Source organism: Microchirus variegatus (assembly GCF_963457635.1).
Source record: "Microchirus variegatus genome assembly, chromosome: 1".
NCBI lineage: Eukaryota > Metazoa > Chordata > Actinopteri > Pleuronectiformes > Soleidae > Microchirus > Microchirus variegatus.
The window spans coordinates 5,880,894-5,902,675 of NC_139802.1; the positions used below are offsets into that span (position 1 = coordinate 5,880,894).

At 40.9% G+C, this 21,782-nt stretch overlaps 1 protein-coding gene across 1 annotated transcript; it reads left to right on the top strand.

Annotated features, from left to right (window-relative positions):
- Positions 1-383: 383 nt before the first annotated feature.
- Positions 384-20,639, top strand: mindy3 (MINDY lysine 48 deubiquitinase 3). Its single transcript, XM_083892851.1, has 16 exons — positions 384-472; positions 911-1,236; positions 2,132-2,211; positions 2,345-2,405; positions 2,504-2,704; positions 2,888-2,939; positions 3,772-3,886; positions 4,082-4,155; positions 4,294-4,373; positions 4,630-4,700; positions 5,199-5,279; positions 12,561-12,633; positions 15,171-15,243; positions 17,268-17,355; positions 18,916-18,987; positions 20,022-20,639. Exons 2-16 carry the CDS (start codon positions 1,143-1,145, stop codon positions 20,169-20,171), a joined length of 1,365 nt encoding a protein of 454 aa, XP_083748977.1. The 5' UTR covers positions 384-472; positions 911-1,142; the 3' UTR covers positions 20,172-20,639.
- Positions 20,640-21,782: the final 1,143 nt, after the last annotated feature.

The window sequence follows — 21,782 nt, forward strand, 5'->3', positions numbered from 1 at the left end:
GAAGGTAAGCGGTACGCATGCGGCGAGAGTCGACGCTACGGAAGCAGGTCGTGGACAAACTTGAGTGGTTGTGAAGCAGTTAAAAAGACACTTTTAATGACGTATAAATTACGTGTAATGTTTTTAAAAGGGCGATTTCGCTTTGAACTTCCACATTGAAGAGGCTATCTGTCAAATTAAGTGGTTTATTGAACGGAATGTAAACCAGTTGAACTGTGCTGTCTGTGTGTGCGGGTGTGCAATATGATTGACAAGCGTGTTGACCAATGAGATAACGCGTTGAGTCTGTACCCGGTGACATACAAGGAAACGCTCTGAAATGTTAACCAATGGGCAGACACGTCACATTTACGCACAGTTTTTTTCATAATTCCGTTGTAAATAAACGAATGACTGAGGCGCTGGCGAAAGTGCAATTAGTACAAAAATATATAATACAACACGGAAACCTTTTACTCGACTGTGTATCAAGGTAATTACCATTTAACGCATCTAACCATTGACAGGAAGCGTGGATTCATTCAACAACTGTCCCTTCATTTGTGTGAAGTTGTTGAATGACAAAGCAGTGGAAGATTAGCTGCTAGTAGTCATGCTAATGCTATTTGCTGACATTACTAAGCTAGTTCAGTTCTTATCAATGTCTTCAACAATAATTTCACATCAGCGTTAGAAGGTAAACAACAGCGTTAGTGGTAGCTCACGGGAATCGTGTTCTTAATGCTTTGTTTTTATCAACTATGTATGCCAATGTAACTGTTAGCTTCATGCTCGTTGGTACTATACGAGCTAGTGTGTGCAATGGTATATTGATGATTTAGAAGTGAACCCAAGCAGTCTGTGTCAAATATGCTTTCTCTTAGCATTGCATATTTGTCTTAACGCGTGTTGTTGTACCATTACTCTGAAGCTGTCGTGGCTACGTTGATGTCATTCCCACCCGCCAGTTTGCTGCCAGCCACTGGAGTCAGACAGTCAGACAGCTTGTGGCCAATGCCACAGGCTCGACCTGCCGAGGGAAGTGGACTGTCGAGAACATCAAGAAGAGCTAGCAAGTTGGTCTCATCAGACCTCTGTTATCCCACACTGGTTGTTGGACTTAAGTGGGAGGGCCAGTGGATTTACCTGAAGCGAAAGTAGTCATGTCTGAGTTAAATAAAGAGGTGGTGGATCTGGTGTGGGGGAGGTCCTTCAATGGAGGAGTGTCTGCCTCAATCTTCCGTAGATGGAGTCAAGGTAGGATGCTAATAAATAAAGGTTAGACCTTGTAACAACATCAGACACATCTGTACATTCAGACAGAAATACTATTTTTTCTTGTGGTTAATGCCAAGTGTGACCAATCATGCAGGGTTTAGGGCTCTCTGCATATGATTGAATTGCTGGGATGGATGTTAATACCAGGTTTGAACAGTGCTCAGTCTGGTGAAGCTCTTTTGCATCAGAGGAAATATGACTTATTTAAATCGTAAAACTGGAGAAAGCCCTTGGAGCCCTCGGTGGAGCACAAACCTTTGCCAATGTAGCTCAGTTTGCCCACAGTGTCAATACAGTCAAGTGGTGATCTCTGTCTGGACAATCAAAATACATTTAGTTCTTCCTTGGGCCACAACCTACATAACCAGAAAATATAATATAATATTCCTCCTGGCCTTTTGATTAATGCTGTTCACAAAAAGTCAGAAAATTACAACCAGAAACAAAATCCTTGGTGGAAGTAATAATAATAACAATCATACTGATCCAAATTGATCTAAGTTTTTATGCTGTCTGAAGAGAATCATTTTTAGACCAGCACTAAAAAGAACAGAACATATTCATTGATGCTGTTGCACATCAATAGTTGGCTCTTCTGCAAAGTTAAGCCTGAATGTTCTCTCCTGGCATTTATCAGTATGTCTACATTAATCAAACTGCCACTTATCTGGCAATTATAGAATTAGATGGATAGTTTTTAAAAAAAAATAAAAAATAGTGGAAAATACTTAAACCCCATAGTTTAAGGTGACTTTATCAAATGTCTTCATCAAGAGTTTGAAGTCCCAAACTCCGTTCACAATCAGAATCTTTGATTTTATCTTTTAAGTGTCTGAACTGTTAATTGATGAGAACATATTTGTCTTCATCACAGGGTTTGTATTCACTGAGAATGAGCACACAGCATTGGAACAGTTTGAAGGAGGACCATGTGCTGTCATTGCACCTGTCCAGGTGACTATATTTCACTGGCTAGATGGTTGATCCTGAGTAAAAATAATTATAAGTTTGTGTTGGCAAAGTATTTTCAAAACAATACTCAGAAAAAAGTGCCAGCAATTATTTTCAAGTGTGTATTTCGTTGCAGGCTTTCCTCCTAAAGAATATCCTCTTTAACAGAGAATGTTCAAACTGGAGGCAGATTTCGGGTAGGTTTTTCCTCAGAAACCCCTGTCATTGTTGTGCTTTTCTGTAATACACTTGAGTTGCTCATAAAGTGTTGCATGTTTCTCTATATGTCTGCCAGAGGAGGAGCAGAAAACAACCCTGTGTTCCACACTGAGCGAAATCCTGGAGTCTGCTTGTTCTAGCCCCACCACAGGGTTCAGCCTGGTGACCTGGGCAAAGGGACAGAGCCCATACACTAGCACAAAGACACAGCCACAGTCACAAACACAGGACGTGCCAGAGCCAGAGAGCAGCCAGACGCCACAGGGGCAGCAACCCAGTGAGTCCTACATATGTCAAATTCAAATGCAAGACGCACATTCTTTTGCACAAACATGACTGTTTACTTAACTCCTGACAGAATCATATTCACAAAAATTAAATTTAAATGATTAACTATGAAACAGTGTGGAGTGTTGCTGTGTCAGCTCTGATCCTGCAGTGTGTGTTTCCTTGTGCCTAGCTGCTCTGGCTGCAGAGGATCTTGGCTTTGAGCGATTTCACAGTGTTCTTCAGTAAGTAACCTGTAACCTGTTTTCTCACCACAGCTAACACCTTGCATCTTTATACTCATACTGTTTATTCCATCTAAATAAACTGTAAAGGGACTGAATGTACCAGAATGTATCTGTTTGTCAGTGGGAATTCAGTGTGTTTGTTTGTTCAATGTAGACAGTACCTGTACCCCTTAACTGAAAAAAAAAAACTGCAGGTTTCTGTAAGAATAAAGACTTTCTTTATATAATTCTTTATATACTTGTCATTATGCAGCAATAGAATAGAGAACTACATATTTCTCAGAAGATAGTATCAGCAGAGAGAAGCTTTATGTGATCAATCTTTTAGGCTTGGCTTTTACATAGAATTAGCTGTTTCACTTTCTTGCTGAATCAGCTCTCTCACTGATTGCCTAATAAAAAAAAATACCCGTTGCTACCTTTTTTACAGATGTAAAGTCTGTCACACACTAAAAAACTAAAACCTAACTAAATTAATGCAATGCTACATTTGCCAGAGTATTATTGAAATTTTATCATTCTTCACACTGGCAGCTGAAACCACTGTCAGCTAAAAAGTAATGCTGACTCACTATGAAGTGCACTATAACAAGGACAACCCCACTAGATAGCTTTCCAAGGTGGAGCAAAAGTGGAAAGTGGGGTCCAAACAGATGAGATCCTTTTTGTCAGTTCATTTCGTAGATTTATGCCACATTGGGGAAGTTATCTTTACTAGCCTAGCATGTCAGATACAGTTCAGTCTCATTGGCTGTGACATTGTGAAAACCAACAAATCTTTTCTCCTTTGAGTGGCTCATAATTCATCTTGATGTTTGTCCTGCCTCAGCAAGCGGATTGTAATATCAGTGTCAGATTTAAGAGAGGAGGTGCTGTCTCTTTACCACACCTGGAGGGGGTGCTGTGGAGTCTTGCTTTTCCTCTACTCAGTCATCCTAACCAAGGTAATCTACATAACATGTGTGGAGGATGAGAGACATGTTAGATGTTGAATGATGAAATTGGTGATGTTGTCTTTCTTAGAAATTTAAATTAAGTGATAATTTAATTTTTATATTTTAGAGCCTCGAATATAAATATTTTTAGTTTTATTTTTGAGCTGTTTTAATTTGCTGGTCTGCCTGACCCTTTGTGTGCAGGGAATAGAAAACATACGGAATGAGATCCAGGACACAATGGAGCCTCTCATAGACCCTGTGCATGGTCATGGCAGGTATGTGAACAGCCTAGTCCATCTAATGTAGACAGTTAGACTAGTTTTCTGTGTTATGTATGTATTTTTACATTGGGTATTTACTCTAAAATCATTTAACGCTTAATTGATAATGCTCTTCTTATCTGTCTTTTGTAGCCAGAGCCTGGTTAATCTCCTTGTAACTGGCCATGCTGTCTCTAATGTCTGGGATGGAGACAGAGAGTGCTCTGGCATGAGTAAGACTTCTATGTAGTTACAACAAAGTATCCACACACAAACATGTCATATTCTCTCTCACACACGCACATGCGCGCACACACACACACACACACCCAGAGCTCAGTTTTGTGGCCTCAGATTTAAACTACATCCATCCGAGGGTAATAATTCACATTTTCCACAGAATTGCACGAAAGACCCAAATTAATGCCAGTTTGACAATATATAACAACCAAATGTTTTGTCAATTCCTTTCTTCTTCCTGTCTTGTAGAGCTACATGGTATTCATAAGCAGGCATCAGTTGGCTTCCTCACACTTATGGAATCACTTCGCTACTGCAAGGTAAAGACACATCCAAGCTCTGAAAACATAATGCAAAAAGAAAAGTTTTTTTCTTGATTGATGATTCTAGCTGGACACACATTGCATAAAGTGAGAAAGTGCCAAGTAAATTCATTATTTGTCACTGTTACTTGTGATTCTGACATGTGGCGCATTTCCAACATGTACAGCACATTCCACAGGGAAAGCTCTTATACACAAGTATGTGTTTGGGATGAATAGTTCGGTAAACTCCATACTCTGACTACTCTTTCATTATTTGGCACACATGCATTGAAACATACAGAAAATAGATCACAAAACTGATTTAAAATACATGTAATGTGACCGAAATGAACTCTTATAATATACATTTCATTCCATTTGCTTTTCAAATATTACTGTGCTTCATAAATACTTGTTACATGTTGAACTGTCTGTGATTAATGATGAAAACTTCTCAAAATAGACAAACATTTTTAAGCATTCCCTTTCTTCCTTTGTGTGTGTGTGTTTTAGGTCGGGGCATTCCTCAAGTCTCCAAAGTTCCCTATTTGGATCCTTGGCAGCGAAACACACCTCTCTGTGTTTTTCACCAAGGCAAGTGAAATATATTCATACATAAGTGTGCACACTTCTTGTTTCACACAAAGAGACACTTGGTGTGTAATACAAGAAAAAACAAAATATGGATTGGGTTTAACAGATTTAATGTAGTCCAAGCCGGATATCAGCTAGGTGGAAAAAGAGACAGAAAGGGAAGCGAGGGGAAACGAGCTCAGGAGATATTCATATATGGCCAGTGTTTTTAAAGAGTAAAAAAAAGACATGGACAGTAATCTGCATGGTTTCTCACACACTATTTTAATTTCTCAACCATCTGTGATCTGAACAATGTGTTAAATGTAATGTATGACCATGACGTAAACTGCTGAACTTGGACTTCATTGACAGCCTCCTTTTACAGGATATATCTGTCTCCCGTCAGTGTCAGGTTTGGTCCGACAAAGTGGATCACAATTTTTTTCTGTTTCTGGTAATTGTTCATAAAAGCATGTTTTTGTTGAACAAGAAGTCCTAGGTGTTCAGAGGACCAACAAGAAAGGGACGGATTTGAATTTTTTAGAAACGAGTAGATCCTAATACCAACTTATAATAAAAACTAGGGCTAAAGCACTCTTTACAAGTTGTTGCTCTCTGGAGACTCATATTTCAAAAAACTAACATTCTCTACTACAGAACCACCTCTTAAGTCCTTCGAAATTACAACTTCAGAGTAAGTTGGGGGTTTTTTGGTGTAAGGCTTTACAATGACGAAAAAACAAAACAGGAACCAGGTTAATGATGTCAAAACTTTTGGAAATTCTTGGAAACATGCCATCGTTAGACTGGAGCAGCTCAGATGCTCATATAAACTTGAGCACTAACATGCATGTACTCGGCTATGCCACAAGATACAGAACGCTCACTCAAATTGAGGTCAGTCCTGCGGTTGTAATGTTGAGAGAATGCAATCATTAGTTCACTGCTCCTGTGGATATGTGTGTCTCCATTTAACCTTACAGTCAAGCAAGCATGTTTATCATCTCTATCAGTCACCATGTAATACAATACATTGCTGTAACTTGTATATTAAAGCTGGCAGTTTTGGCTGTAGTAAATTGATTATCTCTGCTGTTGTGAAAATGGAACCAGATAGACTGAACGATCCCAGGCAGTCATCTCCGTAATAATGCCACACCCTTAAAATACCATTGATTAAAAGCTCAGTTACATGCATACAGCCCAAGCCTGCTAGGTGAGCGGATCATATGTTGCCTTTGTGATGACCCACTGTCGTCATGCATGCGCTGATGACTTACCGATTGCTACAACTCCCCCGGCACTAGTGACATATTCACATATACACACACTCACAGACTGATTCTCTCAAACACATTCCAGAAAGCAGGGAACCTAATCCTGATTAGCATTAGTGTTGTATGTGTGTGTAGCTTTAGGTGGATGGCTTCCTGTAGGGAATGCGATTCCGGAGTTCCCATCTGGATCCATTTGTCCCGCTTAGAGACACACACATGCATGAATATACTGACGCACACAGCTGACATTACACTGTGCCGGCCCAGGTGGAAAGGGGGCAAGGGCACCTACTCTCTGAGACCCTGCCCTCCCTGAAAGGGAATCTATGTTTAGGGTTAATTTGAAGCACTCTGACATTTCCCAGCCTTCATGTTACAAAAATACATGCTACCTGGTTATACGGCTTTTAGCTCCAATATTGAGCCGTCAACAAAAGCAGAAAACCTGATCCCTGTCTCCGATGTGTCGGTGGCTTCTTCTGTCTGACATTGGGGACGGGTGTGTATTCTCCTGAGTCGCCGTCGGTGTGTGACCATAGCTTTCAGACCATCAGCTTAATAGCATTAGTGTTTTTATCTAATCTGCCTACACAAAGGCCATTCCACCATCTCTGATCCTGACTACAACACCCCCCACACTATCTGCCCTATGGTGAATCGGTGTGTGTATATTGGATTTAATGGGATCTGTTTTTGGACAAGACTTTCTGAGACGCCAGAGGAAAGGTAGAAAAGACAAGACAGAGAGCGCAGAAGGAGAGGAGGGACAGGTGATGGATGAGACGTATCATACGTTCAGTTTAAAAAGATTAATTCTTACTTCCTTCCCCCCTCCCTTGCTATTTCCTTTGAAGTATCTATCCACTCCACTACAGTGGATCAGTTGCCAAAGAGGCATCTCCAAACACACCTCAACCAACCACTTCAGATTATTGTTCCCTCATGGGAAGGAAAGAGGAAGTAGGAAAGTAAAAAGGAAGGATGCAAGAGTGGGGCAGTGGCCACTCAGGAAAGGCAGTGGGGGTGATCCTCTTGTGACATTTCTCATCACTCTTTACTCTCCTCTTGCTGAGTGATGAGATTCACAGGCCGTATCTCTGCTTCTCGAGGGACTTGCAAGTGTGTGTTTGTGTGTGTCTGTGTGTACAGTAGTTGTGTTCTGGGTCAGTGATTTACTAGTGGGGAGAGCAGCCGCTCTGTGTCCCACAAGACACCAGCTTGGTTCACACACAATGGCCTTCAAGGAGCAGCAACATATGGCTGAAATGGGTGTGTGTATATATATATATATATATATATATATATATATATATATATATATATATATATATATATATATATATATATATATATATATATATATATATATATATATATATATATATATATATAGTTTTCAACTGTGGTCTTCACTCAATGTAACTTACTTGTGTGTCAAAGCCATGAAAAGAACCTTGTCCATAGAATCATATATCACAGATAAAACATTCTGTTCTTCTGTCCTCCAATAAATTTCCAATAATTAATTTAAAACAAAAAAATGAATTTGTGTTCTTTCTGATAAACAGACTTCTAGTTCTAGTCTCAGTATGATGAGAGGGTGCGGGCCGCACACAAACACAAAATAACAAAGCAGTGGACATTACCAGTCATTAATAATCTGTGACAGCTCAGACTAAAGGCCATTATAGCAGAATGAAAGGCACTCTCTGTTCGTGTGTGTGTGTGCCGCATTATTCCTCCTTTTCCCCTGAGTGTTTGTCTCTATCATAGGATGTATCATTACACTACAAAACGATCCTCTAGTGTCTGCTCAAGTTTCTGGTGAGACACAGCCTTTCTCATCTTAGACGGCTTCATAAATCACTACATTGTCCCGTCTGTCACACCTAAAAGACACATGCACATTAACATGCATTTGATACTGTACGTACTTCTTATGTAGAAAGGGAGTCGGGTTTTCCCTTTGCTTCCTGTGCTTGTAATCACATGGGACAGAGACTGGTTGAGGTGAACAAACGCACACTCAAGCATGCATAGCCTCTACACAATAATTGCACACAGACTGCCCCCTCACCTTCCTCTTCAGCCCGTCATGTAGCAAATCTGTTGGTACCAACCAAGAACAAGCCATCAGACACTGTCTGAGACCTCTGCTTTGTTGTCATGAAACCGATCCTGTCAGATGCTCTCTATAGCCACTAAGAGCCTCTCAGCACACACAATAGCTCTTTTGGTAGACCAAAGGGAAAGAAAGAGTAACTTTAGAAAAGTACTATGCCTACCTATCTTTTCTGAAGTAGCTACCTGCATGTGGAGATAAAAGGCGATACAGAGAGGGAAGAATGGAAGAAAAAGTCAAGGGTGGGAGGGAAGGAAATACTCTACAATCAGAGCACCTACTTAACCCAGGAAAAGGCAGGTAAAATGTGAATAATTGGGTAAGAGAAAGAACAAGAGAGGAAATGGGCATATAAAGGTTACATTGTCAGAGAGCCACTCGAGCCTGGTAAGGAGAGAGCAAGTTCCAAAGTATAGAGGAGAACGTTTAGGTTGTGGTCAGCACTCCTCCAAAACGATGTTGGATGCAAGTTTGTTCTTTAATATGCTGTAGGCGAGTGTAATGCAGAAAAATAAGATCAGATGATATACACACTATTAGTGTCACACATGACAGTAATCTGCAGGTGTGGTTTATCTCATGTAAAAGAGCCAATGGCATCTGTGACCTGGCACAGTTTCTGTTTATGCTACATATGCAGACATCTGTACTTCTACCCCATCTTGTGTTATGTGTAGGTTAGTCCTGATGTAATTGAGAAAACACATTCATAGGCATCCCAATTTTCCTAAAGGAACACCTGTAGGTCATTCGACATGTTGCTGTCCATAAGTTGTGGTGGTTATACTCAGGAAATGTTTTGTGTAGTTGTGTATTTAAGTCCTCTGCGCTCTGTCTGTGTGTGTGCGTACATGCATGCGTATGTGTCCTATGTTGAGTAGCTTGTTATTTCTCTGTGGTGGGGGTCCAAGACTTGTGCAAAGTGAACTGTGGACACAGGAATGTGCTTCATTCTTGAAGGCACACTCATAAAGCTATGTGCGTGTGTGTGTGCGTGTGTGTTTGTGTCTGTCTACATGGGTATGAATATTTGTGCAAGTAACTACATCCAGTACAAGCAAAGACCTTTTAGCATCAGTCAAGCCTTATTAATGCAGAGATATTCCTTTTGTGGACACACGCATGAGCATTAGCATACTGTAACACGGCAGGTTTTAGTGAAAAGACACGCAGAGACTCACACTTGAACACACCTTCCCTGTGGAGCGAGTCAGCTTCATGACATGTTTTCCCAACTCAGCAGCATCTTCCTCAGGCCTCTAATAAAATAGAGATCAAAGACAACCAAGCAGACCTCTCATCTCACACACACATATATACAATTCTGCATGTGTGTTTTTGTGCACATGCATGTTCATGTGAGTCATTGTCTTTTTTGATTTTTTTATGCCCTCATTAGCCATATTAGCCTGTACAGGCTTGCCATAAAAGTATGTTTTGTCACCATCTACACACTTGTGGTTTCCCAAGTGCTGAGTTCCTTTAACCATGGTACCCAGTAGGTGATTTACACCAATTGTATATATCCTGCTGTGGAAGATAATGTCAACTAAGCTTTTTTTTTCCTGGGATTCATGAGACCTTTCATCACTCTCAGAAGATGTATGTTTTCAGGTTCATGTGAAAGGCTAACTTACAGTTTATCAAAACGGTTCATGTTTCAAGATTCTTCACTGTTAATACTACATGTAATGAATGTGTCTGCAGACATGTATTCAACTGCCAAAGAATTTATTTTCTCAGCACTTCCACAATCAGCAAAAAAGACCCTATACATGAAACACTATGTCTAATGACAAATCTACTGTCAGATTTATGGAGCCTCTAATGTTAACACATCAGGGCCCTGCTATACTCTGACAGAACTATGTGTTTGCCCATCTATGAGTGTTTTTCTTTGCACCTGAAGAGCCAGCAGCTGGGAGTCATCTCTTCATGATGTGTGTCCCCCCCAAACCCCTCTTTCCCCAAGTAGGCTTTGAGTACAGTAATAAGTGAACCGTGAAACCCAAGCAGCCTGTCTAAATCTGAGGCTCAGGCTTTAATAAAGGCCAGCTAAAGGAGATGAGCGGGGTTCATTTGCTCTCCCAAAACATTGTATGCTTTTCCAGCGTTCTGTTGTCATAAATACGATTCCTCCCTTAGTCATATGGAGGAACAGTGAGAACCATCTGATTCTCGCCTTCACACTGTGAGCATGCATGTGTGAGTGAGAGAGACAGAGGGCAGCTTTCTTGTGAAGTATCTAATTCTATTCCGTCTTAGAGAAATATTTATATTTCTCTAAATAATTATTCATTGGATGTACAGTATGTAAGATATCACAACAAACCCAGGACTTCTGTCACCTCTCACCCTTGAACTCTGTAACTGACATACTCGGATGCTTCATTTATTACAAAGAGTGAACTTTAAAAGATATCGAATAACACTTAAAAATATAAGAGAAAAGAGGGTACAAGAATAAGGTCGTGTCCCATGAGATCTGTGGGGGGTTTCTGACTTCACACTTCAAAGTTTTTCATTCACTATACTTCCACTGTGTAAGAAATAACTAGACTGCAGATTGTAACAACCTCTCTCTTTCCTCAGCATGTCTGGGAACTATGGAGGCATACACATACTAGAAATTATGTTCTTCTTTGTGCAGTAGCCAACTCGTACAGGCTCTAGCTGGGTTGTCTCTCCAGGTTGCTGTAGAAACATGGCAAGATGCTGCCTCTGTAAAGCAATGCTCTTTCCTAAAATACATACAAAAGGCTTATTCTATGGGTACAAAAACCAAAAATACAATGCACATATAAAAATACACTGGACTTAAAATAGACGTGGCTTGTCCTGTGTGTAATCTAAAGGCAAACATTTTAAATGTGTATTGCTATTCAAATAACTCGGACAAGTGGAAAGCCTGTGGTTATATTCTCCTCCTGCTAAGAGCTTGGTGTCCCACTTTGTATTTGTTGTTTTTGTGGGTCTAATAGTGAATCCTACTGAATTAGGTCTCTTGTGGATGCCATTCATGGTTTTGAACAACACACAATTCATCTTGTGCAAAATAACCAATAGATCTTGAGCAAAGGAGGTTAAATGCTGCTTTCTTTCTTTCTTCCATGCACACCATTTTCCTGTCACTGCACTAAGTTGATATGATTGTCACACAATGTTTCCACAATGGTGAAAACCATGAGTAGTAGAAAATGTACTTCCTCTGAAATTACCAAAAAAAAGGACAGTATTTCACACATGCTCTTGATTTAGAGAGAATATAAAGGTGTTTCAGTCAGTCTCAAGGGGAATCACCCTCTCGGTGCACATACACACTCCCTCCTTTGTGCTCTCCCTGCCAACACTGTTCTCTCTCTGACTTTCATCAACAAACAAACAGTGTAGAGATTGTCATTAATCATGGGATGTATTTGTAAGACTCAATTTCCTGATTGTGTGCCTGGAGTGAAAGCAAACCGTCTCGCTTTATCAACGGATCGGTTAATAAGCTGATGAACGCTTGTGATTGCACTGTTCCCTTTACATGTAAGTTACACACATACATGTGCAATGTACTGTACATTAACGGTCTATCAAACACTGCTGCGATGTGTGGGACTGTTTGTAGACTTAATGTCTTCTCTCTAGTTTGTTCTACTTGCATTCTGATAAAAACCTTCTCAGTGAGTAGAACCTCAAACAATTGCCAGATTTCTTCACTTGGCTTCACTTGGCCACACTCTTCCAAAATGTGTTTTAATCCCTTCTCTCTTCCCCTCGTCATCCCTCTCAGTCTCCTCATTTAGGCCACAGATCTCTACATTTTAGGTCAGACTTCATGTTGTCATTGACTGTCTCTCACTCTTTTATTTCTTCCCATCTTTCTGTTTCACCTCCCTGGCTCAAACTCTACAGGAGATCTCCTTGGTTGGCCCAGAGTCTCCATCAGAACAGGCAAGGAGAGTCTTCCAGTCATTTGATCCTGAAGGTAATAAACATGTTTCTATCATATTTATTGTGCACATGATACACCACAGGATCAATTCCGAGCTATTATTGTTCGTGTACAAGTGTCTTAATGGACTTGGTCCGCTTTACCCATCTGGCTAAAGGCTGAAGCTCAGGGGTGATCGGCTCCCAAACTGGAATGGTTTGCAACTTCACATTAGGCAGGCCTCAACACTTCCTGCTTTTAAGTCTTCTTTAAAAAGTAATCTCTTCTCTTTGGCATTCAACTCGGTGTGAGCTTGTGCTGTGTATGTCCTATGTGTTTGTCTCTCACCTGTTGTGTGTGCTCTGTGTTTTATGTTTTTAAATGTATGCTTTATTACTACTACAACACCTTTTAAATGTGCTTTGGATTGGATAAGACATGATCATTATGTTTCTAATGAGTCACGTCTTCTGCCTTTCACCCCCTGCACACTTGTTTTTATAAACCGTTATAATGACCTTCGTACTTTATTTGCTCATTAGTGCACCAGCTATATGAAAATCGTGGCTCACAGATGTACCTTAATAATCTTAGACTTCAAAACGTCAAACGTCAAAAGATGTCAGTTGAAAAACTACTGCCCTGACCCTTCTGTGTTCTGTCTGATCCTGTTTCTTCCCTTCTTCCTGGTTTAGCAGATGCATCTTAAACCTCCACTGGTCCTCTCATCCCTTCTTTGTTCTTGTTTCTGTTTCTGTTTTCCACTGTTGTTGTATGGCTTGGGGGGGATCAGCTTCTCTAACAGCTGGGTCAACCTTCCTGTGTCCTGCATGGATTCCTCCCTTTTCCAAACCTCTTCTTTTTCACTTCCAGGTGACTTAGTTAAAAACCAATTGGGAAGGACACATGGAAACAAACAATGGTAAATAGAAAGATCAAGAGAGGATATTTAAGCTCATCTTCTCAGAAGAAATCAAAATCCGATGTTCATTTATGTAGCCTCAAGATTATAGTGTGGGGTGTTTGTTCCTTTATGAGCACTTAGAGACAAAAAAAAGCAGTGAGATGGAACATTTAGTCTCAACATCTGTTGTGTATTGTTTCTCCTCTGCTGTGGAGATGAGAAAGAGGAGGGAGTGATGCAGCGATGATGAGCGTTGCATTCAAGACATGAGCATGTTAACAACACAATTAGAGTCATCCATGTTACAAGAGCATCCAGCCAAGGACCTGAATGATTTCAGCAGTCATTACTCATACATCCATTTTTCTGTGTTAGTTACTGTGAAATCAACTGTGCCATACTCTGTTGCCATAAACAGAATGATCCACTGTCAGACTTGAAGAAACAACAAATTGATTTGTAGAGATCTGTTTGTTGTGATGCTGTGACTGTGCCCTCTTTTCAACAACAACTCTGTAAACATGACCGTCTGTCACCTTTTTTCTCCCTTGTTCTTCATCTGTCTCTTCCTGTTGCACAGAATGTGCAGACACACAAACACATGCAAGGGCTTTCGTGGGTGCACCAGTAAACATACAGGGGAAGGGGGCGATTTACAGTTACTGTACATGGAAATCACACATTCACTCAACATAGTTTATGCACATATGCCATAGCCAGCAGCACAATTGAGTGCTCTGCAAAAGGCTCATAAATCTGTGTGTCACATGTAGAGTCAGCACAGCTCCCTGTGTTGTGGAATAAGGGCGCCAGACGCATTCACATGCACTTCAGTGACTCACAAGACATACACTCAGAAACCCACTATCTCAGCATGGTCTTTAAAATGTGGGTGTTTGTCACTGTCCTTGTGTTGTGTGTGTGTGTGTGTGTGTGTGTGTGTGCCCTCTCTGATGGCTGTCACACTGTCGCAGAGAGAATAACATCTGGCACTGAAAAAGGCTCAAATGAGTGCTTGTCAGTTGAACTTCATCAAAACACATTTTGGGTCTATGTATCTAAACAACAGGCCACACAGGCTCACATGCTTCAAGAGCCCAGGCACACACACACACACACACACGGCTGGTTTGCACAGCTATTCTGCTTAGGACACTGCATTTATTTACAGTAATCTGGACAGTCTAAACAAAGCATTGTCCATATCCTTAATCATAACCACTTAATAACTAAACCTAACCACAATCCAAATCTTATCTCCAAACTTAACCAGTTCCTCTGTGAAATGAGGTTCTGAATCATTAGGACCAGGTTTTGGTCTCCATGGTTCTGACAAGGTCATTGTTTATGCCAGGTACTAACAAGGTAACGAATACAAGCACACAAACAGTCTTTGGGGAAAGGAGAACACATGTTAATGTTTAAAGCTTCTCCTCTCAGGTAAAGTGATCATCACAGCCGTGGAATGTAGGTCAGAGCGAAAGGACAAAGTTTGTGTGTGTGTGTGTGTATCTGTGTTGTGTGTCAGATGAGTTAATTCCCAAGGGCCTGTGATGTAAGTCATGCCTGTACCATGTGTGTGTAGGTAAAGGTTTCCCCTGATTTTCCACTGAAGCCTATATTTATTGTTATGTGTGGCTTGTGCATCAGTCTCTCTCTCTCTCTCTCTCTGTGTGTGTGTGTGCAGATAATGGCTTCATTCCAGAGTCTCTGTTGGAGGATGTCATGAAAGCCCTTGACCTTGTCTCAGAGCCTGAGTAGTAAGTGCTGCATGTTCAAGGTTTTGTGTGTATTTTAGCACATGTGTGGGTGTGGGTGTGTGTATGTGGGAGGGTGGCACCTGTGGCACTTCTTAAGTTCCAACTCTCAAGTCATGGCCAGTGCTCACGTTTCACTACCAGGCTTCTATAGAGCATGTCCAGAGAGAGCCCACTATAGAAGCTCAGGGAAGTCAGAAACTGAGGCTCAAAGGGAGATCATTAATGACAGGAAGAAAGACAGAGATGGAAGAAACGTTTTAAAGCGCCGCTTCAAACAGAAGCACGTTCTCTTTTGAGAAACAGTAAGCCCTAACACTGCAGCCAAGTCGCTGGACCACTGATGGGCTCCGCAGACCCCCAGATGGCCAATACATCACAATGCCATAAGGCAAACGGGGGGGGGACTCCTGAGTGCAAAACAGACGATTCTGATTCCTGGGTCCTACATGTGAAAAAGGTTTCCGGTTAAGTAGTTTTAGAATAATGATTAATTATGTGTATCTACAAGTACTGAAATGAAGACCTTCCCCACTCAAGGAAGATGAGTGCAGACTGTTTTCAAGTTGCCTCTGATGGACTTAACATACTCCCCCTGAAACTATGTCCTCCAATGACCTATGACTATCAGCTTCTACTATTTGTGGTAAACCAACTCTTTTTAAAAGTCAGCGTATAGCTTCAATGTCCATTTAATGTGTGGTATTTGTGGTGGCATTATTCACTGTATTGTGATTTATGTTATGTACAACTGCTTACATATGATAAATGTTCAAATTACGGGGGGAAAAAAACATTTTAAATAATATTAAATAATTCCCATCTTCTAATTTGACATTTAAACATATGTGTGAAACATAGTAACATAAAAAGTTTTTGGTTTTTTTCAGTGTCATACGAGTACAAAGAGTTTTTATTCTCATATAATCACCTTATGTGAAGTGATACTGTATATATTCATCTGATCAAATTATGAAAAAAAGTTGATCAGTGTTTAACAATTCAGTTTGAAATCATGTAAAATTCAGCAACATACTGGTTTATGCACTTTAGTGTGGACTAAAGTTCGCCAACTTAGCTGTACGAATATAATTTCCTCATCTTTAAGATTTTTTTTGCCTTGGGATAAGACTAAGACATCTCAGCTGGCTTGCAAACCAAAGGTAGTTGAGTCGGAGCAGCAGGCGTGAACACTAAACCACTATACTGTATATAGTGACAGTGTTTGAGGAGGATTTGTGCTAGTTAGAGACCCTGTGTGTTATCAAACCATATTTTAAAACGCTTAAACTTAAAAGAGCAGTTTTTATAGGTTATTTACATAATTCCAGACAGACTGCATTACAACACTAAACCAAACATGGATTGGACAAAACAAACTGTTTCGTACTCAATGCAGACATTTGTATGCACCATCATCTCATGTCGTGTCATCATTCAGCAGATACAGAACAGCAAACTCCTCAGATCCCTCAACACACACACAACACACACATTGTTCACAATCATGTTATTTATCACTGTGGGGGCTTCCCTGTTTCTTTCTCCCTATATAGAGAGCAGAAGTTGGATAAAACACATTTGACTCTCGTGACATTCTGCATGCTTCCCTGTTGCTCGTACAACCTGTAAAAATCGATAGATGAGTTCAAAATAGTTGCCTTCTTGAGTCTGGGCACAGACCCTGCTTTTTCTCCTCGCTGCCTTACATGGACAATCTGACTGGATTTTTATCACAGTGGAATAATAATAACACTGATCTAACAAGTAGGAATGTCTGGAAAGAGGTATATTTAGTTGCACGATGATATTCATGAAAATATGTGCACAAACACACTCTCACACATGCCAAACAAGCATCATACGTTTAAACTCTTAACATGTTGGACATTTAAATGCATAGGACAACACAAGATGCTACTTTTTCTGGTTGTTTTTGTCAGTTCTCTCTCTGGATCTCTATCTGTTTTCTTCTGCTCACTAAAATCTACTTCCTTTACTATCCGTCTGTGTCTGTGTCTCGTCAGTGTCAGTCTGGTGAAAAGTAAACTGGATCCTGAGACTTTGGGCATAATTCTTCTGGGCCCGTTCCTGCTGGAGTTCTTCCCCAATCAGGTATGTGGACAGTAATAGTGTGAATGCATGTGTCTATATGTGTATGAATGTGTGACCCTCCACTTCATAATGACACGTCATAGTTATACATCATACACACATTTTATTTGTGTAGCGCCAAATCATAACTGACATTATCTCAAGGCACTGTACATAGACAACATCATGGAGAGCAGAGAAACCCAGCAGTTCACACCATGAGCAAGAGAGAAAAAACTCCATCTCTGACAGAACCAGACTCAAAGATGTGCGGCCATCTGCCTCGACCGGTTGGGGTGAAAGGAAAATGGCAGACAGAGGAGAGGTGGGGGACAGATAAGAGGGAGATGAGGTAGAGACAGAAGAAAGAGACCAGGTGCAGATATACAACAACTCTATCGAGTTATACGTTTATACAGGACAGTTCGAGTCAGTGATGACATGTTTAAGCAGCAGCAGATATCGTTGATAAAAAAATGTATACTGATATTGACTTTTAATTATAGCATAATAATAATGGTGATGATATGTATGATAATAACAGTAGTAGCCTTGAAACTGGATCTGGATCCTGCAACCTGCAAGATGAGGACACAGAGCAAGAGAGAAAGAACCAGGTTAATGACATAAAGCAAAGCTATATTCATACTGTGATTGTGAGAGAGTGAGTGTGCATGCACAACAGGAGTTCCCCCAGCTAGGACTATAGCAGCATAACTAAGAGATGGTCCAGGTTTCCCTGAGCCAGCTCCAACTATAAGCTTTATCGAAAAAGGTTTTAAGTTTAAACACACAAAATATACAAATACCGAAATACACAAATAGGTGACACCGATGTCTTATTTCCTGAGCTTTTGTGTGAAGTTCTGCAGCGTCACAAATAATCAAAGGTTTTGATGCCCAAAACATTCCTGCGGTGTGTCACGTGAAACCAATGTGCGCATTCAGCATCATATGACATTACATGCTGAGAAGTTAAGCGGGAGAGCGGCGCGACGCCTTCATGAGGAAGACAGAGCGGGAGAGATAGAGGGGGAACTGTGTTAAAGTGATCAGGGCTTTAGGGACTTAACAGAGGAATGGCCTCGAGCCGCAAAGAAATTATACTACCATTAGCCAACTGGACACACACACTGAGACACATGTGGGATTTGGGTGAGGGTTAGGGTTTCATATATAGGCATATAAACACGAGAGGCTGGACACGCTCTCAGACAACACACCATATTAACATTCTGCACTTCTAAGCCAAAGTCATGAGAAGTGTTTTGGCTCAGTGTCACTGTTTGGACATTTTTGTATTGCTGGCTGGTTTATCGTAATTGGAGCTGAGCTTTGCTTTAATACAGCAACACGCACACACACACACACACACACACACACACACACACACACACATGCACCTTTGATTTTTAAAATACAGTATAATGATCAGCTTTGGTTGCAAGCAGAGACGTGTTGGTTTACTTTTTGGTTAAGACATGTTCTGCCTCTGTGGGTCTTCACCCCCAAAACCATGTGAACACTTTGCCCACACTGCATGTTTTTTTTTTTTGTCTCCGCTCGCTGCCTGTGTTTCAGGATTCAGGAATCCCAGACTCATTTCCCGTCTACCACTACAATGGACTTAAACAGTCTAACCACAACGAGAGGGTAAGACTTTCTCTCTTATTACGGCTTTTAACAGCAACCGATGGTGGTTGGTTCCTCTTCATATTCTCTTACACGCTTAGATGTTCTCCTCTTATTTGCCTGTCATCATTCATACACACATACACACATGGCTGGAAGCTGTCGGCCACTCCAGAATAAACAGTAGCTATTGCAAGCTTAATAGCCCATCCATCCATCCAAAAAACCTGGCTTAGCGTTCCTGTTTCTCAGAGTCTTTTCAGTGCGGAGGCCACTGTCAGCAGCCTAGTTGTGATAAATGGTCAAACCCAGGCCAATTAAGGAGGCTTAGTTTGATGGATGGTTGCCAGTGGACGTAGCGAGTGGCAGTGCAAAAACCTGGTACTCAGGAATATCACTTTCTTCATATGTCAACTTTGTCTAGTCTGTAACACATCCTTTTTTCCATTATGCAACCTGTAACACATGTGTGCCCACACACAAGAACACGCCTACACACACATACATCACATCATATGGCAGCCTATAAGGCTGTAATGGCAATTCCATTCCCACAGCTCCAGATGACAATAACAGACCTGCTGACAGCGGTCTACTCCAGCATGTAGATATGTGTGTATGTGTAGTTGAGAGCATCTTTTGTATAATATAATCTGTCCCTCTGCATATCACAGGGTGTCCACGGGGGCTTAAAAAGTATTAAAAGTTGAGAAATCAATTTTGGGAAAATGAATGCCCTTAAAAAGTATTAAAATTAGTCTTAATCACGATTTCATGAGGTATTAAATTTTATCCATAGAGTTTGACTGCAAAAATTATGCATGAATGTATTTATTTTTACTCCCCGCGTTTGTTAAAAACAACGATACGCATGCATGCTCGGCCTACAAGATCGGCTCGTACACGAGACGTTACGCATCTTTTGCGACATCGAAATTTAGGATTCCTGCATATGCCCTGTATCACTCCTGACTCTCTCAGAGGAAGTGTCTGAATAGAGATGAAGTATGTCAAAGCTGACATTTGGTCAAGTGTGTATGTTAAATCTGTTTCAGGTGGAGTATGTGGATGGGACGGCTCTGGTGCTAGGTTTTGAGGACCCCATGGTCCGGACGGACGACACTCCCGTGAAGCGCTGCCTACAGACCAAGTGGCCCTACATTGAGCTGCTGTGGACCACTGACCGTTCTCCGTCACTAAACTAGCACTGACACAGTCTGTCCGTCTGTGTGTGTCTGTGAATACAGACACCCACTGCTTCACAAGCATTCTTCTTCTTCTTCTTCTTCTGCTTCCCTTCTTCATGCTGACCATGACCAGTTTCCAGGTCTCACGCACACACACCTACAACACAGACAAATGAGAAAAACACTAAATGAACAAACATGAGATGAAGACAAACACTTTGCTGGACTGAACATAACACGTCTGACGTTCCCCACTTGCATTCCACACAAATGTAAATTCCACTGTACAGCTCGTGCTTGTTGTCTGTTCACCATGGCTTGTAATTTGATACGCAGGATGGACGTTTCTGATGCGATTATTTAAAGAAACCGAATGACTGTTTATTTTTACAGCTCTGCTGTGTGCAGACACCTCTGCTACAGTTCAGCCAATATTTAGACGCTATTTAGAGAGCAGGTTTGGTTCAAAGACTAAAAGTGTGTCACCAGATCATACACATGTACAGCCAGTCGACTGTGAAACACTACTGTTAATCCAGCTATAGGACTGTTTGAAGGGAAACCTACCAAAGCCTTCCACATATGAGAACACATGCACACACAGACACACACTTTTCACACCTACTGATTTGTGTTTACAGTATTAAAAAAAAAAAAAGGGACCAACCCAGATGCAGAGAACAAGATATACGATTGGGATTCTTCTGTGTTCACCAAGTTGAAGGTGCTTTAGGGTGGGTGTGCGTGTGTGTGCATGCTTCACATGCCACTCTACGATGTTGGCCAAATGTTTATTTATTATTATTTCACATTAAGGCTGTAGAATAAACACTTTTTGTTCCCATGCAGTGTGGCTGGTAGCCTTGAAATCATAGACGTCCTGTGTCTTTTTTTTGTGTCTTGACCCCCCGGAATCCGGTTTCAAGATGTCTAAGGTCTGGATCCCTGTCTTCACTTAATCACATGGCAACATGGTCCATGTCCCAAGAGACTCTAAATCAGAAATTGACTAAATCAACTAGACATTGATGGCAACCACATTGCCTCCATGTAAACTAAATACATACATTTCACCTAAGACACCATCACCACCAATTACTCAATCAGTTTGAATGTTTTTTTTATATGCTTTTCAGCGTCTTAAATGTGGATATTTTCGAGTTGCTTTGCTCCATTAAACAAAAAAATTTGGTTATTGGACAAACAAGAAATTTGGGAAAATCATCATTTTGAAAATAATTGATAGTTGCAGATTTACATGTTGGTACTGCTCTGTGTGTGTGCTATTGAGTTAACACTCCAAGATAAGTCTTTTGAGTAGTAGCATTTTAATAAGTACTTTGCCCTGGCTCTGGACAAGGCCCGTGCCTCTTAATGCTATTTATGAGTGTGTATACGGATAATGCTTGTTCCACTCTGCATTTTGGCACAGGAGTAATATTGGCATGACTTACACACAGTTGTAATATTGCCTGGGCGTGTGTGTCTAATGGGTCTGTCTAATGCAGAAAGGATGTGGGCTTAATCTGGCACAACAGTCTGCTCAACAAGCACATTATGAATTTGTAAAAAAGCAAGGGGAGCATGGACACTGTGTAAAATATAAGCTGCGTGTGTGTGCAGCAATCA

Bases quoted from the DNA above. Each gene is read 5' to 3' on its own strand.
- mindy3 (XM_083892851.1), top strand. From the start codon at position 1,143: ATGTCTGAGTTAAATAAAGAGGTGGTGGATCTGGTGTGGGGGAGGTCC. The intron at 1,237-2,131 runs GTAGGATGCTAA...TCTTCATCACAG, and splicing joins CTTCCGTAGATGGAGTCAAG to GGTTTGTATTCACTGAGAAT. The intron at 2,940-3,771 runs GTAAGTAACCTG...GTCCTGCCTCAG, and splicing joins CGATTTCACAGTGTTCTTCA to CAAGCGGATTGTAATATCAG.